The sequence below is a fragment of the Xyrauchen texanus genome, chromosome 28, assembly GCF_025860055.1.
Source record: "Xyrauchen texanus isolate HMW12.3.18 chromosome 28, RBS_HiC_50CHRs, whole genome shotgun sequence".
Taxonomy (NCBI): Eukaryota; Metazoa; Chordata; class Actinopteri; order Cypriniformes; family Catostomidae; genus Xyrauchen; species Xyrauchen texanus.
Window position 1 is genome coordinate 24201229 of NC_068303.1, and position 19280 is coordinate 24220508.

Genomic DNA, 19280 nt, shown 5'->3' on the forward strand with positions numbered 1-19280 from the left:
AAAACATCATGGTTGTTTTGAACATGAATGGCAGAATGTAACCAAAAGGTTAGAAAATAGGGAAAGGACAGGTCAAAAGAGTGTGACATGGGGACAAGTGGTGAGCATCTCATCACAACACCTCACTGTATCCTCTCACTGTTTGAATTTATTGTTTATCGGGTCATACCATTGAAGAGTACTACTGCAATAGATTTTATACAAATGACAGGAATCTGTCAAGTCATTTAGTTTTAACTTTACCTTTAATAGAATTATTAGTGAGGTTGATTTTTGACTAACACTGCCTAAAATTGACAGATGAAAATAGAGACTCAATGGCCTTAGTCATCAAACTTTTTTATTCATTTCAACTGAATGCAGATCAAATGTAATACAGTGCACATGCGATATTTCATTTCTGAGTATATATATATATATATATATATATATATATATATATATATATATATATATACATACATACATACATATTTGAAATATATGTTTGCACAAGGTGCCATAAATTAAAACAAATATACAAATGTTTAAAAAATAAGAGATAAAAAGACATGAATAGAACAACACCTCTGTTGAAATACTAAAAGTCAAGCATTAGTAACAGTGGCACATGACAATAAATCAACAATATTTCATCATTTCAAAGAAAGAAAAAAAGAAGCCCAATCCTGAGATAAACGTCCAAAACCCCTCAAACAATTTCAACGTTCAGAAACATGATTTTATTTTTTAGAAAGGTTTTATAAGAAAAAGAAACGATATATGAGCAATTACGATATGAAATAATGCTCGACAGTGCCCTCAAAACAATGCATAATTCCTAAATGTCACATTTGCATTCTTTAAATGAAGAATGTTCACTTGAATCCACCAATCACAATATTAAAAGTGTAGAAATCATCAGTTACCTACAAATGTCTTCCACCCACTCCTGTCTGGCAGGAAAGTTTAATCTTTAAGATTAAAAACACACTCTAGCCCCTCTGTTTTGGACCAAAACAAATCTGCTTGTCTTTTCCCCCCACAACATTATGTTTTTTTATGATTATATGATGATTGTAACTTGTGCATTATCGTATGTATTGATAATATAAGTTATAACACTCAAAAACAACAGAATATAGGCTACAGAGGGCAATGACAGGACAGAAGGAATGTTTTACAGTAAGATCCAATCAGCTTACAATACTGCATTTATTTGAAGTGTTGGTGATAATTTGTCATGTTAGAAACAAAGACAGATTATTAACAAATGCTAAATAAGGTGTGTTATTATCTTTGATAACAATATCCTTCACTTAATAAACAAGCCCTCAAGAAAACCAGCGAAAGAGCTCTGTGCATAAGAGAATCAAAACTGAACTGAAACAGAGCAAGACTTTGATTCAGAAAGCTTCTGTGTACTCAGGCTTTTGGTGAGCTCAAGATTTCTGCAAAACATATTTTTGTGTTCAGTTGATGGAAAACGAAAGCTAAATTCAATCATCCTAATAAAATGTTTGCAAGTCAAATATTGGAGTAAGATATTGAGAGTATATTGCTTATATTCATGTATGTTGAGTAGAATTATCTCCAAGTATGGTATTCAATGTATTTTTCTTGTGACTTTAGAGCAGGGCTAGTCAACTGGCAGCCTACAGGCCAAATCTGGCCAAACTGTCCAAATTGTCTGGCCATCTGAAATACTAGAGCATTCTCTGTGCAAAACAGCATTCATAGACACAAGCCTCAGCAATCATCGGTGAGTTTAACAACGCTCATTGGCATGCGCAACAGTATTCAGCCATCATCAGTTGTGCGGACCAGAGTGCACGCTTAAGCTTTTCTGGCGATAGTTTAGTTACACTCCTTTGCTAAACATGGATCACACCGTTTAAGGTGAGCGCTTGATAGAGTCTTTTTTTTTAAAAATTGCTTGATTGTGTGAGTGCGCAAAATCTACAAATGTAAATAATTATCAACACAGTTGTGGCAGAAATTGTCAGCACATATGCACATCTCAGGCATCAAAAGCAATCAATTAGGAAAACTGAATGTTCAAAGAAAATGTGCTGTTTTTATTCACTATTCTGGAAGTGTCAAACGATCGTGTCTCATCTGTTCAAGGTCTGTAGGGCTTGGAAAAATATGACAATGTGAAACTGAACCTACAAATATCCTGATAATATTTGGTTCTATAAAGCTGAATCAGCCCTGTCAATCACGAACAGCATCAACTCAGATTGTTCTTTTGCCAATGATTACCTACACACCTATCTGGCTCCTGCACTGGCTACTGTGTGCAAATTCACAATATATGCAGGACTCATTTTTTTCTAATGGAATAGGATGATACTTTATAGAGAAAATGGAAGAACGGGCATTTTATAATTTTTTTCCAAAAAGAAAATTACATTTAAATGCATTCTTAAGTAAACAGTCAAATGTGGGTTGATATTGTGTGTGGGCTTTAGCAGGTCTAACTGTTTCTCCTCAGTTTTAATAATTTTCAAACAACAGCCCCAAAATGTTAAAATGAGTATTATTGTTTTTTCTAATTAAGATGATCAAAAATGATTTGTTAGTTAAGAGTATAAGTCATGTTTGTTCTTCAGCCAGATCTTATGAAGGAATTTATATCCAAACCTTCAATTCAATATACAGTATATACCCTGTGACAATTTTAATATGATAAATGCACAGTATTAAGTTGTGTTTTTTAATTAACATGTTACTTGCAATGAAAGTGTTAGCTAAGATAAATGCAGAAAAGTTTTGCATGAAAGTAGTTAAAGAGCCCTGCTCTAGAAGGTCCAGTAAATCTAACCTTTCCAACACTATATCATTTTTGGAAAATATTAATGTCATTTTTTTTAAACCTCAACATGCAAACTCATGCATTCTTGATTACATATATATATTATAAGTTGTTCTGAAAGATTTCAGAACATTGTTATAAAGTTATGTGATAATGGCAAAGCAGCTTTAGACTTGTAGGACAAGAATGGTACTCGTACTTCTTTAGGACTATTCAATATGTATTCCATAAATTCGGTGCAAAACACACTCAAAACAATCAACTTAGCTGCAATGTTAGCTTCAATAAAAAATACTCCAATAAATTTCAGCATTTTCACTAACCCTGAAAGTCCTAAAGTCAGCTTTGGACCTGAGAAAAATGCAAGAGCTTATTTTTTTATATTCTTCGCTTGGTAAAGAAACGATTCAATGATTGTTTACAGTAGAGCATGGCTATCAAGTTTTCTCAGTTGGGTAGCTGCCGGTGTATTGTCCACATATACTCACATACAGTTTTGTGGCTTTATTATTGTTTTACTTGCTTTATTATTTTTCTAAATTAATATTATTTGTCTGCAAAATGTGTGGGAAAATGTCTAGAGGTCTCACTTTCTGGCCACAAAGTACAGCTTTAATTGTAAACAATCTTTCTCTTAATACTCCCGAAGTGAGATGGTATCAACATGGTCTTTTTAAATCTTGCTCTCTAAAGTTTGAGAAAAACAGAATACTGTTACAAAGTCTTAAAGGGACTTGGTGTGGTTTCAAAAAGATGCATCAAATGGCTGTTTGAAATTTCTGACATGGTAAAAACAAAGAATTCAATTACACCAAACAAACTCACAATGAACCTCTTCAGTTCTATGGCAACCTATTGGGATGTGTCGGCTCCCATAGAAAGCGGATAACACATTAGCAGCTACACGTAAGTGCTGCTTACACCAGAATCTGAAATAAGACAATAGCTATAACCACAACAAACTGATAAAAGTGTAAGAAACAACTGAAAAAAAAGCTACACTATTAGTGACTATTTTGAATACAATATATAAAAAATGTACTGTATATAATGACTGGTATTTCAAAGGATGGCTTGGAACGTTTACATTACACATTGGTGGAGATCTTGTATTTCGGCGACATGTTGCTGTTGAACCACATGAAGCTGAAAATGACGCCCATCGTTTTCGGGATGCTCTCGTCAAAGGCAAAGGTCATTGCTTCGTGTAGGGGAACTCTGACCACCTCAATCAATTCACCCTCTTGAGGTTTACCCCCGCCCTCTCCAACGCAATTCTCGTCCGATACCTCAGCGTAGAACATGGTCTGCTTGGATCCTGTTACTCCAACTCCCGACCTGTGGGGGCGGAAGGCACACAGGACTCAGGCCACTGGATTATGACATGGCAAAAAGAGCAAAACCAGAATGCAGAAACCTGGGGAGGCCTCAAATCTCCTTCACAAGACACTGCCTCTATGAATGAACACCCAAAATCTCCAGTGATTTTTTGAAAATGAAAATCTTGATGTCTGTTAGAAGCTTGTTCATAGTGGAATGTATTCACATGAGAACACGCAAAACACTCATTGACATACAACAAATGTCAGGATTTTAATAAAAAATTAGCCGTTGGTTCCACTGATCTATAATATAGAACAGCACTGATGACATCATAACATTGAAGCCAATATATTTGCCACCAGATTTGCATGCTTAAACATTCCAGTTTGCCTACTGACTTAATAGGAAATAATTTAATTTCAAAGAGTAAACATTAGTCATTCAACACTGTAAAAAAATCTAACTTCAACTTAAGTCAGATAAACAACATTTTTAAAAGTTGACCTAATGTTGATACATTATAGATTACTTAAAACAATCAATAAAGTCAACTTCAATGCCATTTAAGTCAGAGAAACTTATATTTTTAAACAGTGAGCACATACAAAGTCAAATTTGGTGGTGTAGTAAATTCTTATATATTAACCTTACCTTACTAGTTGACAAAATGTGTGTGTGTGTGTGTGTGTGTGTGTGTGTGTGTGTGTGTGTGTGTGTGTGCGCAAAAAACAACTGCATATGATTTTCTATTTAGTGGATTTTCTGTGGAAACTTTGTGAAATGGAAACTTAAATTTTACTGTTGTAAGTCTATAAAGCTAGGCTCTAACATGGAAAATCAGTTAATATCTGTGTTTTTTCAACTTATATCTTTAAGGATGTTAACCAGAAGTCATAAACATATGTTTAAGTCATGGAAAGGTCTTTAAAATTCATGTTTTGTTTTGTCAAAATTTGTTTAAAGTCATTATGAGGGTGATTTGTTTGCTTTGATCAAGTTTCTTTAACTTCTAAGCATTTGAAGTACTTCACCTACACTGCCTTTTAAGTTGGACCAACTAATTGGTATACTGGAGCTGGCTTTTTGTGTATGATGCAACAAGCTTTGCACACCTGGATTTAGGTATATTCTACATTCCTTCACTGCAAATTCTCTCAAGCTTTGTGAGCCATTTTCAGGTCTCTCAAGAGATGTTCAATTGGGTTCAAGTCCGGGCTCTGGCTAGGCCACTCAAGGGCATTCACAGAGTTGTCCCTAAGCCACTCTTACGTTGTCTTGGCTGTGACCTAAAAATGGCTCTCCACCGATGGTCCCCATCCAACCTGCAGGCTTGAGAAGATCTGCAGAGAAGAATGGCAGAAAATCCCCAAATCCAGGTGTGCAAAGCTTGTCGCATCATACCCGATAGATTTGAGGCTGTAATAGCTGCTAAAGGTGCTTCAACAAAGTACTGAGTTGAGGGTCTTAATACTTTTGTCAATGTGATATTTCAGTTTTTCTTATTTAATTAAAGAAAAAAAATGTATATATATATATATATATATATATATATATATATATATATATATTAGGGCAGTGCGATTAAATTGACAAAAAAATAACACGTTAAAAAAAACACTTCCCCGAACCATAATAAGGAAGATTCCTGAGAAATGCAAGCTTGTAGTACCACCTGTTTACTCCAGAGGGCAGTAAGTGAAATTTCAGCTGTATGAGCAACACGCAGTTTATACAGTGAAGAAAACACTTCAGTAGGTACAACAACACAAACATGCTTTACATTCTTGCGTTCAAAACACTTGAAGGAGCGCAAATGCAAACTAAGGGATATCAAGATGTGAAAAAAAAAAAAAAATCATTTATTTTCGAGTTGTCCCTACTCGACTTGTTTTTGGTCTGATTTCTGCAAGATTGTCAGAGATCATATTATTCCCAGCTTTCAACTTTGTTTTGAAAATGTTATTTTTTAGCTACGACATGTCTCTTCATAAGGAATATTATTTGATTAATGTTCTGTTTTTGTTGGCAAAGTTTAGTATTCATAAATGTAAGTATGGTGGTTATAAACCATAAGTTTTAATTTTTAATTCAGAGGTTCAGCAATACCTAAGAACAATTTCCAATTTGAGTAACCAGAAAGCTGTAAAGTGTATTGAAATATGTAAACATTTTGCTATTTTTATTCAACTGTAGATGTAAAAGTTTTGTAAGCATTAATAAAAACATAAAAAATAAAAGTCTGACACAGGTGTAAATTGACGGGTCCTTAAACAAGCCCTCATAATAAATCTCCAACTGATTGACAAATTCACTTGTGAAATGGATATCTGAGAACTGTGTGCCAATGATTGACTTATGATCAATAATATGGTAGTAAACAATACATTGTATTCTAAAGCCGCTTTTTGTATTGTCTTATCAATGATTAAGAATGTAATGCATTTTAATTATCTGAATATTTTATATATATAATTTTTAAATATTTAAAGATAACTATGTGAAATTATATATTGATATAAATATGTATAATCATCATTACTGAATTATTGTTATGAGGGGCTTTCTCAGCAAATATTTGTATATGAAATTAATCGCGATTAATTAATCGGGACACCATGTCATTAATTCAATTAAACATTTTAATCGATTGACAGCCCTAATATATATACAGTGGCCAAAAGTTTGGAATAATGTACAGATTTTGCCCTTATGGAAAGAAATTGGTACTTTTATTCACCAAAGTGGCATTCAACTGATCATAATGTATAATCAGGATATTAATAATGTGAAACATTACTATACAGAAACAATTAATATCAATTTTTAAAAATCAGAACTTCTAAAACTACTTCAAAGAGTTATAATCAAAAAATAATCTGTCGTGCAGAGTGACTCCAGTCAGGCTTCCTAAGCAACCAATTGGCCCGGTTTCTTGGGTGGGTATAGTCACGTTGGGTTAAACTCCTCGTGGTCTCTATAATGTGGCTCTCGCTCTAGGTGGGGCACGTGGTGAGTTGTGCGTGGATGCCGCGGAGAATAGTGTGAGCCTCCACACACGGTAGTTCTCCACGTTAACACGCTCAACAAGCCATGTGATAAGATGCTTGAATTGACCGTTTTAGACACGGAGGCATCTGAGATTCATCCTCTGCCACCCAGATTGAAGCGAGTCACTATGCCACCATGAGGAAAGAGCGCATTAGGAATTGGGCATACCAAATTGGGGAGAAAAGGGGAGAAAAAAATAATCAAAAAAAGAAATTCCTCCACGTACAGCAATGACAGCTCTGCAGATCATTTGGCATTCTAGCTATCAGTGTGTCCTGATACTCAGGTGACATTTCACCCCACGCTTCTTGTAGCACTTTCCATAGATGTGTCTGTCTTGTCAGGCACTTCTCACGCATCTTACAGTCTAGCTGATCCCACAAAAGCTCAATGGGGTTCAGATCCATAACACTCTTTTCCAATTATCTGTTGTCCAATGTCTGTGTTTCTTTGCCCACTCTAACCTTTTCAAAAGTGGCATTTTTTTTTTTTTTTAAATCTTCCCATAAGGCCTGCACCCCGAGTCTTAATCTTTACTGTTGTACATGAAACTTGTGTTACATCGGTATAATTCAATGAAGCTGTCAGCTGAGGACATGTGAGGCATCTATTTCTCAAACTAGAGACTCTGATGTACTTATCCTCTTGTTTAGTTGTACATCTGGCCTTCCACATCTCTTTCTGTGCTTGTTAGAGTCTGTTGTCCTTTGTATAAAATCTTCAGTATTTTTGGCAGTTTCTAGCATTGTATAGCCTTCATTCCCCCAACAATGATTGACAGATTGACTGTTTCTTTTTGCCATTTTTTACCCAATATTGACCTTAAGACATGCTAGTTGTTTGCATACTGTGGCAAATGAAAAACAAACACAAAGACAATCTTAAGCTTCATTTAACAAACCAAATAGCTTTCAACTGTGTTTGATATAATAGCAAGTGATTTTCTAGTAACAAATTAGCAATTTAGCATGATTACTCAAGGATAATGTGTTGGAGTGATGGCTCCTGGAAATGGGGCTTGTCTAGATTTGATCAAAAATGAAATTTTTCAAATAGTGATGGTGCTGTTTTTTACATCAGTAATGTCCTGACTATACTTTGTGATCAGTTGAATGCCACTTTGGTGAATTAAAGTACCAATTTCCTTCCAAAACAGAAAAATCTGTACATTATTCCAACCGTGTACACACACACACATATACATATACATATATATATATATATATATATATATATATATATGTGTGTGTTTTATGATCCTTTTGAGACCTTTTTAAGCTTTAAGTGAGTCACTATCATCTGCCATAGCATTGAAGACGGGCTGGAATATTCATGAACTGGTTTTCCTTTTGTGTTCTGCATAAACAAAGCCATATGGGTTTGGAACAACATGAGGGTGAGGGCAAGGGGTTCTACTGTTAGGGCCAGCAGGCATGAGAAAGTCCTTTCATACGGCAGCATCTAGTATGTGCCAATGAGGCGTTACTTCATCTGAGACCCTGTCATGGAAATATCCCCTTGGAGATCTCCCTGACACCGAGAGTACATTACATATATGGGAAGCTTCCATAAGCCCTTCCTTTCCCTAGTATTATGTAGCCCAAGTATTATGAAACTAATTTGTGAAAAGAGCTAATAAAATATGGAAGACAATAACAAGGCCCTAATGCCTTAGTGATGGATGACTGCCTGAGGGGGGAAAATGGAACAAGCCATGACGATCAGTTTTTAGGATGAGTTTAAACTAACCACAATGTGTTGCAAAACACTACTTTCCATCTAAGAGTCTGAATTTCAAAAGAATCTACTGGACTCTAATGTACTCACACTCATGAAGAGCAAAGACAAGATATGACAAATGAACAAAAACTGAAGTCCTCCTGAGGCTTATATTTGCAAACAATATTTGGAGCAGTGTTACTACTCTATGTACTATTAATAGGAAGAATGCATTCAAAAATGGCATGCAAACTGATGAATATTGATACAGTCAGGTCAAGTCAAGACACGTCCAATTTATTTATTTCAAAACATGTTGACCAAAGTATTATGACGTCTGACATAATACTACCATTCAGAATGATAACAAAAAGCCAAAGGCCAAAAAGAAAAGATGAGCTTTGAGACATGATTTAAAGCTGCAGAGTGTAATTTCTATGGCACTAGCGTCATCAAGTAGAATTGCTAAATAATTATCATTTTCACAGTTTCTCTGCATAATAAACTGGGATAGAAAAACATTAACTTTAAACTTTAAATGCCTCAGTTGTAGAGGATGACTTAATCCCTAGAAAATTACTCTGACTGGCTTTAGCCAGAAATAGATTTGAGCATCTAAGAGTCCTGTCAGACAGAGTCTAGAAAGTTATAAGAACTCTGAGATGCAACATGCTATATAACTTTGACTGCTTTCACCATATAGTCGGTTGAGTGGTTGAGATTGTTAGCGAATCCTCATCTACTCTGTGCCTTCTCGCTACCATACACAGTACAGTAATACATGTAAAAAAAAGGAAAAATCTTTTCCACAATTTAACACAAGCAACTAGAATTAGGCCATCCACTCATTCTGCATTCCTTATTGTCCCTAACCAGCCCATAAAAGCAGCAGGTGCAGCATGAGGCCCACAGGTGCTTCTGATGGCACACTAAGCAGGTGTGCCTCACTGTGTCTGCGTATGTGCATTTGTGTGGTTTGTGACTCTTAGCAAATCAGAGATGGCAGTAGTACAGCTCACAATAAACAGCAATAAGCAGATGTTGCATGCTCACATGGACTCTGGCAGGGGTGAGATGGTAGTGGTTTACGATGGTCTCCACACTGAAGACTGATAAGAATATAAAACAGCATGGTTTCTTCTTTCTTTATAGATGAGATTGGGACACATTTAACCCCTGAATTCTTTATCTGAGTTTATTTACTCTAGAGCTGGTAATTATGGAGGATTACTGTGAAGGTTAAATATTAAATTGGGAGACAAGAATCCATTAAGATAAAAAAGTATATCAGTCAGACAGAGTGCATATTACCAGACAAATGTATATAACCACATCTTAAGGTGTATTCTTCTACAAGTAAAAACATTTATTGTAATCTTTGGATTTTCTTTCACTGCAATCCCTAATACATACAACAAATACAGCTGTATAAACCTCAAGCCTTTTTGTCATTATCAGTATCAGTGATGATGCTGCTTGTGTTATTATTAGCCACTTTCACACTTGGTAAATTGCTTGATTAACTTTTTTCACATCTGTTCACACAAACAACAGCTTGCAACGTTTCATACTTAATGTCACCAATAAAATCAGCTAAATCTTTGATGTAATTTGCAAGAAATTACATTTAACCATTCATTTATTAAAATTACTTTTCTTTACTGCTGAAATAAAAAGCATCATAAACCAGCCTAAGATGTGTGTTTTACAAAGTTTAAACCGGTCTAGCTGGTCTGCCTGCCAGACCAAGCTGGTCTTCAGCTGATGGATAGTTCACCCAAAAATGAAAGTTCTCTCATCATTTACACACCCTCATGCCATCCAAGATGTGTTTGACTTTCTTGTTTCTGCTGAACACAAACAAAGATTCCTTGAAGAATATCTCAGCTCTGTAGGTCCATATAATGCAAGTGAATGGTGATGATATCTTTGAAGGTCCAAAAAGCATATAAAGGCAGTGTAAAAGTAATCCATACAACTCAAGTGGTTTAATTTCTGAAGTGATATGATAAGCGTGGGTGAGAAACAGATCAATATATAAGGCCTTTTTGACTATAAATTCTCCACTTTGAATTTTACATTCTTCTTCTTTTGTTTTGGGCAAATCACATTCTTTGTGCATATCGCCATCTACTGAGCAGGGAGGAGAATTTATGGTAAAAAAGGACTTAAACAACTATCATCTCACTTTTGACGATATTGAATTAACCACTGGAGTTTTATGGATTACTTTTATTCTGCCTTTATATGCTTTTTGGACCTTCAAAGTTCTGGCCACTGTTAACCAACAGACCTGAAATATTCTTCTAAAAATCTTAATTTGTGTTCAGCAGAAGAAAGAAACTCATACACATCTGGGATGGCATAAGGGTGAGAAAATGATGAGAGGATTTTTATTTTTGGGTTAACTATCCATTAAAGCGGGTCTTCTAGAGTAATCAGCTGAAAAGTGCCCAAAAGCCATATAAACCAGCAAACCAGTCCAGGCTGGCATACTAGAAAACACCAGCTAGGTTGGATAAAGCTGTTTATTTTAGCAGGGTAGTTAGCTAGTTAACTAGCTACATCATGCTAATAGATTTCTACTCCTGCATTACTTAGGTCTACAAGTAACCTAAGTAGAGTAATTGCTAACGAACACTTAGTTAACACTGTTAATCAGTGCCTTTAAATTTTTTAGATTTATTCAAACTATTTAACAGCAGACATATTACATTAGAGCATATCAAACTTATACTAGCATGAACTGAATTTTAAGGATTTGTTTACATATATTACCAATAAATATCTTATCTGGTAATGCTACAGCTCTTTAAACTAGCAACTGTAGTTGATTTAATTTTTCCGGCATTTCAATGATTGGTCACACAAGACCATTAAATAAAAAAATATTGTTTAATTCAAGGCTGTGTATGTTAAAGGAATTTAAGGCTGTCCGCGTGATGTGTAAAAGCATGAACTTAGCATAAGTTCTGAAATATTACTGAATGTTTACATGGGTATCTACCTGTATGACGTGATCCTTCTCAGCTTGGTGACTGGCACATCATAGCCGCATTCTTCCAGTATTTCCTGCCTGGCGATCTCCTCCAGAGAGAGGTCGGGTTTGTCCACCAAGCCAGCACACAGCTCGAAGGTCACGCCTGCTGAAGCAGGAGGCTGGTTATCGTTGTTTGACGTCTCCTCACTTGTCTCACCTGCTTGGTCCTCTTCTGGAACTTTTGGTTCTGGTGGTGTAGTTTCTGAAGACCCTTCCTCGGTCAGCTGCAAGGGCTTAGGTTTGCTCCGCTCCCATTCACTCATGTATACGGCTGTGGAATGGTAAGATATGTCACATCATAATATGTCACTATATGTCAAATGTAAGAAGACTTTAGCAAAATGATAAATGAGGAAACATCTGAGAGAAAACCTAATTTGATTGATGAGGTCTCAAACATACAGTACTGTCTTTGCAAGGCCTCAACATATACTGTGTCAGATCATGTAGGCCAATCATTTTTATATGTTCTGGAACACATAGCCTTATGGTGCAGTCACACAACACTTTGTGTAAAATGGAAATGCACGCATGTAAAGAGAAGTTTTCAATGCATACCAACATTCAATATTGGTGAACTCTGACCTGTAAATTTGCATATCGAAAGATGTCTGACCAATACAGTATCTAAACCTCACAGATTTTACTCTTGGTTCAATACAAAGAATACACATTTCAAAGCTGCAAGATTAGCATTAGAATGCCAGGCAAAATAGTGATGCTCATAGATCACCATATTTGTGTTGGATCCTACAACCTTTTTGTTACTGACCTAGATACATCAGACAAATGTATAGTACATAAGGAACTGATTGTGAGTGAACTTAAAGAACAACCATTCTTGAGAAGTTCTTATGTTTCCCTAAACAAGGCCTGCCTTTTATATTTGAAGCATTGTTTGAAGACTATAGAAAAAGAAAAAAGAAAACTGAAGAATGATGTCTCTCTTACAATGCAAGGCTTTCCTTCCATTCTGAAAGGCTGGGCGCTGACCCTGGCGAGCATGTATAAAACAATAGTGTAACAGTGGATTGCGAGGGCTTAGGCTTCACAGAAAGCACTGACAAATGCTCTGTTTGCACGACGGCCCATTGACATGAAAAATGTTCCATTATGAGAAAGTTATTGTTTTAGAGGCTCTGGACAACACAGTTAGCTTTCTGTACTGCAATAGGCCAATATATGCATTATTGCTTTACGTTTTTTTTTTTCTTGACATGTAATCTAAACATCAGACTAAAGGATGGAGTCACTCAGAGATGAAGGTCAATATACTGCTACCAACATCATTAAGTGGGGGAGGGGTTCCCAAACTTTTTTGTCTGCCGAACCACCTTGAACTGAATGACATATTTTAAGTACCCCATGATATTTAAAGTAATGTTAACCTTTGAAATATAATTAATCTTACATATTTGCACTTTGTTAGGGTTTTGATAGGGATAACTAACACACTGAAATGATCTACTGCAGGGGAGGAGCCCGCTGATTGCTTGGAGTTTCTGGTGAGAACAAGAAAATCCTGTGTGACATGAGCAAGCGACATGCACCTCGCTGTTTGGAAATGTGTTTGGTTCTGTTCATTCTTTTGTTTATTTGATATCCACGTTACCTTGGAACATTTTTATTCAAACTTTGAACTGACGGACAACACAGGAGCTCGCCGCTTCGAGAGAAAGCAAGAACGGGATATCATCTGCGGACAAACCGGTATGCTGAGTGTCCCTCGCGGTCTCTTTCTGTATGCATCAATCACTTCACACACACTAATTTAGACTTACGTCCACGACAAATGCATACACCCCAGGAATAGTTACAAGTGGGCCCAAACTAGATAGTTATTTAAAAACTAACCCTAGACTGAGCAGGATTAACTAGGTTTCCCTGGTGAGTTATCATTTGGCCGGGTAGCACCTGTTGTAACACACGCTATACTTATTATTCTAATATTTTAATAAACCTTTATTACATCTATTCTTCTTATATAATGTATACATTTAATTTTATTTGATTCATTCCTATCCCAATCAGAGATTTCACTACAGTCAACGAAAAAACATTTTCATTTAAGTAACAAAGCCAGGGCTGCAACAACTATTATAATCTGGGGTGGTGGGAAATGTCCTCTTTACTTCTAGAAATATTTTCATGAAATGGAACATATTAAATATTTTATAAAATGACACCTTTAAGACCCATTAAAAGCCTATGTCAAAGTGCATTCAGCAGTGAACAGAACCAGCACACAAGCGGTAACAGTATAGGCTAAGAATGTGCAGCCATCACCTATTGCTTTTCAGGTCTACAGGGCAAATAATATCAGGTTAATGAAGGATACGTTTAAAACATGATTGCGTTGTTGATAATGAAGTAAATAGCTTTGTATTAAAAAAAGAGCAATTTTTTCATCATCAGCAAGTTGCATGAGAGCGCACACTCTTGCTCTCTTTCTCACTGATATACGTAGCGAGAGAGAGAGAGAGAGAGAGAGAGAGAGAGAGAGAGAGTGTGTGTGTGTGCTCTCATATAAATGACTGAAGGTGAGAAAAGGGCACTGAAGCCATAGATACAATGATGGTTAAAAGAAAAAATGTATGCTTGGATTAAGTTGCGGCCTTTCTATTTTTTTATTATTTGTCAAATGATGGACAACATTTGGTTTCATTGGTCAATGTTTTTAAAAATTGGTAAATGACGGAATTATTTTTATACTCCCTCACGAACCCCCAGTTGTTCGCAAAGCCCCGTTTGGGAAACCCTGAAGTGGTAAAAAAGATTTAAAAATGGAAAAGTCATGCACAAACATGATGGATGTGGCATGGTAACAGACCTTAGTGTTTTCACAGTCTACTACAGGGGTCGGCAACCTTTTTAAAAATGGAGTGCCATTTTTTTATTTTCCTGGTCAATGGCTGTGTCAAAAATTATTTGTTTCATTACAATACATTAAACAGTGCATAATAACAGTTCAAATTAATGCACAGATAAATAAAAAAAATCCAACTAAATATTTGACTATTGCGATTCATATTACACATTCTTCGCTATCAGAAAGTTTTCATTCTTACCTGCTCATCTGAAATGCCTGCCTGACTGCTATCATCACCCTGACCCTCACTGTGAAATATCCTCATTTGCCAGAAAAATAATAATTTCTACATACACCTTTAACATCTCCTTTGAACACATGACCTGTTTTACACATACATTCTCAGAATCACAAACAAATATCAACACCATCTTATTTAACATAATAAATTATTACATGCAAACATTCAAAGCACTAATATAATCAAACAATAATTATTTAAAAAAAATCATCTTTCAAATGTTTTATTTTTTTTTTACTTACAGTCCATATAAACTTGAGCAATCATGAACAAACTTCAATAGTGTTAGTGTGCACCGCACAGGCTACTAGCGGTGTTATGATTCAAATTTCTCACAGTTCTGTTTGTATCACAGTTTTAGGGTCATGGATTTGGTATGGTTCTGTATTTGCTTTGTTCAGAAAAAAAAAAAAAAAGAAAGAAAAAAAAAGTATTACTGCCAAATCCAAAGAATAATCTGTTTGGTTCAATAGGTTTGTCCTTAAATAACAATCATTGTTTTACAACAGTAACAATAGTTTAACCATGGCATTTGTAGTAAAATCATAGAAACCACAATATAAACATGGTTACTGTCATGGTTACAATATAGAGTAAAATTATGGTTACTACAGTATATAGAAACTACAGTATTACTGTTATAATACCATGGTAAATTGAATCAAAACCATGGTGACAGCAGTCATGGTTACTACAATTTTACTACAATTACTAAATCAACATTTTAACTTAATACATGCACTAATACGCTACATGCATCAACAAAGTGCATTTAAAATTAATCTCATATATTTAATATTCGGAAGCTGTATACATCACTATAAAAGGACTATCCTTTCTCCTAAAATGCATACGAGAAGGGATGTTGTGATAATGCTGCTCGAGTATTTTAATAATACATGGAAATCCCACGTGAACACCCCAAGCACTTTAGTTATTGTTACATGTCTGTCCAAATTAGCACTGAGTGCCCGCTTAAAAAAATGAAGGGAGTGTGTGCAGTTTCAGCTCATCTGTGTCTCTTTCCCTGGGTGATGTCGGCGTAAATGACTAATCATGTATCAATGTATTACTATAACAGCATCCTAATGCCATTAATCAAAGTGCATTATTGACGCTCACGGTAGATTACAGCCAAGCGAGGAAACAAGAAGAACTTACACGTGCATATTAAACCCTCACGCACATTATTGACATATATTACCAGTATACAGCAATCGTGCTGAGTGATGTCTGCAAACATTGCCTGTTTTTTTAAACGTTTTGACCATCGCTGTTGTAATTGACTGCAAAAAGGAAATGTTTCCAGACAGGAGACCTGAATAACGCAGGGGGCTTCTCGATCAGTGGCTCGTTTTCTCCGCTTGCCATTTGCAACTATACACAAACGTTGCAGAACAGTGATGTAATCAAGTTGACCCACGTGAAATACAGGCAGATCGTATCCATCTACAGATCCATTCAGATATATTGGCGGATGTTGTAACTGTGCCTACAAATTCTAAACTTGGTGAACCGCGGTGCAAATGCTTACCGAGAACTATTATACTCCTAGAAGCGACGCCTATTCACCAACTACTCAGGCCGAGTTCAGATTGGCATATAACCATACTATTACTATTTCTGCCATAGACGGATAGTTTACGGAGCAACTCATATTGCGTACTGCTCTGTGCTGCACTATTCTTAAAGGGCTCTGAGTAGCGATTTTTTTGTGTTCCTCCACATAGTTAAAGAATTCTGAACACTTACAAAAAACACATTTACAAATACCAATAATGTTACCAAACAAATAAAACATTATTCTACATCTGTTTCCATTGATCATGGTATAAAATTGTACTTGCTTTTTTTGATTATTGAGGGGGTTACATCTCCCTATATCCCCCAGAATCGCCTGTGATCACATCCATTTTTTTTCAGTTGTTTTTGGTCCACTGGAATTATTTTGGCATGACATATTTGTAATGTTTCCTCAGCTGTCCAATCCACACTGAGATATTAAACAGTGCAACCCATTGAATAGACTGTATGGCTTTCCCTCACAGCCTCGTTACTATTTGCTAAAGATTAAATATAGGTGTCTACTCTGACTAAAGTCTATAAACTTCTAAACAGTTTTTTTTTTGTAAGAACAAATCTGCTACTCTATAGAGGAAACACACAATTGTTCTGGCTTATCATCCATGTTATTCCCCAGCAAACATCTCAGTGTGGCAACACTCTCTACCAGAATAATGTGATGCTGATAAAATCAGCTGGTCAAAAGAGGACCATGATTTTAAAGCTTGTATTTTTTTATTAAAAGGAATAAAGAAAAAAAGCATTCTTAATTTTCTTTCAGGGAGAGATAAGAGAGGGATTTGGGTGTTGTGCGTCACTTTGTGAAAAGACATGTATGTGTGCATGTTAGCCTTTGTAAAATCACATTACAATGTGTCAGATGTTTTAATGCTGTCAAGTCATGCTACAAAATCAAAGTGAGAATAACACATGTAAGAAAGTTGGGTCAGGAGGGTCCTGTGTGTGTGTAGGATGAGAAAGATTAAATTAGTAAAACAACTCTGACAGACGCAAAAGGACCAGGTTTGCAATTGTTTTACAATGCAATAGATGGACATTTTTTTTTTTTACCATTGCGCCACATCTCGCAATTTTTATTTATTTTTTTACATAAACATGTTTGGGCTGAATGGCCCCTTCGGTTTATGTGTGGCAAGCCTCACACATATGCCCACCTTCTTGTTGAGTTTACACTCCTAAAACTCAGAAGATAATTAGAATTTTCAAACCAAGAGCCAAGCTCAAATATTTTCAAAGGGTTTTAGCAGGTATTTTTAGAATGATGCTGGACAAATGAAGTGTATTTTTATTTTACTCATTCAAAAACCCATTCGAAATTCCAGAGGGAACCCATGCCAAATTAGCCTTCCGGGTTGGCCTACAAATTGAGGTCAGGCACTAAAAGAAGATAATTCAAAATCAAAGACCCATGGGAGGGAAAAAAAAAAAACTGCTTAGTGTTACCTGGGCGGAACTGCTTGACCAGGATGAAACAGTGTGAGGTGGTGTTGAAAATCAGCACAGAGACACTGGAAAGAGGGGAAAAAGGGAAGAGAATTTAGAAAATGAGTTAGAATTTAGAGATGCACTTCCAGTTTGATCAGTACTTGACATTGGATATCTTTCATTCCCTTGGATGCATCCAGTCCTGCCAGAGTAACAATAAACGAAAGGTGATAGGCAATGATAGGATAACTACACTCACTGGCTTCCTTAGGCTAAGTGATAAGGAGATTTGATTGTGAACTGAGAGAGAGAGAGAGAGAGAGAGAGAGATATTCAGCAAGCCAATGGACACCCACGCTCCATCAAGCCACAACAATCACCCAGGATTTACACCTTGGCTGTTGTCTTGGCTTTTCACTTTATCTCTGTTTAAGACTAAACCTAATGCCTTAAGAAGGGGAGAATAAATCCCTGTTTCTTAAGGATCTCTGTATAATAGGATTTATTCACTGAAGCATACTGAGATAGACAGACCTTGGTAGACTGAAAGCAAGCTAATCGCTCGGTATGGCAGGAGGTCAGAGGACAGAGTGTCTCCCTCCAATACTTTCACACAAGAAACATCTTTTTCCCCCACTCTCCAACCAGGACAACATGTATGGCCCTGTTTACACCTGGTATTAACATCTGTCTCAGGTGAGATATAGTAGATCACCTTTTACACCTGGTATTATCATGTATCTTAAATGCATGTAAACACTTGTGATTAGATTTTGTAGAGGGGATTTTGACATGTGTATCACTTAGTAAGAATAAAACCAAGCAAAGCAAATCAAACTAAACAAAACAAAGACCAAAAAACAAACAACAACAAAGCCAGACAAACAAAGCCAAACTAAGCAAAGGAGCAAAATAAAAATACATCCATTCATCCAAAGTGAGTTATCGTGTCAATGCAGGCTGATATCAGGCATCCCAAAGATTAGGGATATGCAAGAATAATTGATTAATCAAGTACTCATTCAACTGTAGATTTGTGACTAGTAAAAAACTACTTGAATATTGCAAGATGATTTTCCTTTGTGCCTTTGCCTACCATGGGCAACAATGAAACTGCTTCTCTCACCTAAATCTTGCCATTTCAACTCAATGCATTGGTTGACGTTGTGGATGAATGACATGTTAAAATGAACAACTCACCACAAAAGAAAAATGTGTCATTATTTAAAGTAAT

General features: G+C 36.0%; 1 protein-coding gene across 1 annotated transcript in view; it reads right to left on the reverse strand.

Moving 5' to 3' along the window:
- Positions 1–337: 337 nt before the first annotated feature.
- The window catches only part of nudt14 (nudix (nucleoside diphosphate linked moiety X)-type motif 14), a 69465-nt gene continuing 50522 nt past the window's right edge, over positions 338–19280 (reverse strand). Inside the window, exons 3-5 of the mRNA XM_052096033.1 lie at positions 18065–18129; positions 11895–12198; positions 338–4135 (exon numbers count right to left, since the gene is read on the reverse strand). Coding sequence (XP_051951993.1) covers positions 3886–4135; positions 11895–12198; positions 18065–18129 — 619 coding nt within the window. The 3' untranslated portion in view covers positions 338–3885. The remainder of the gene's footprint in view (positions 4136–11894; positions 12199–18064; positions 18130–19280) is intronic.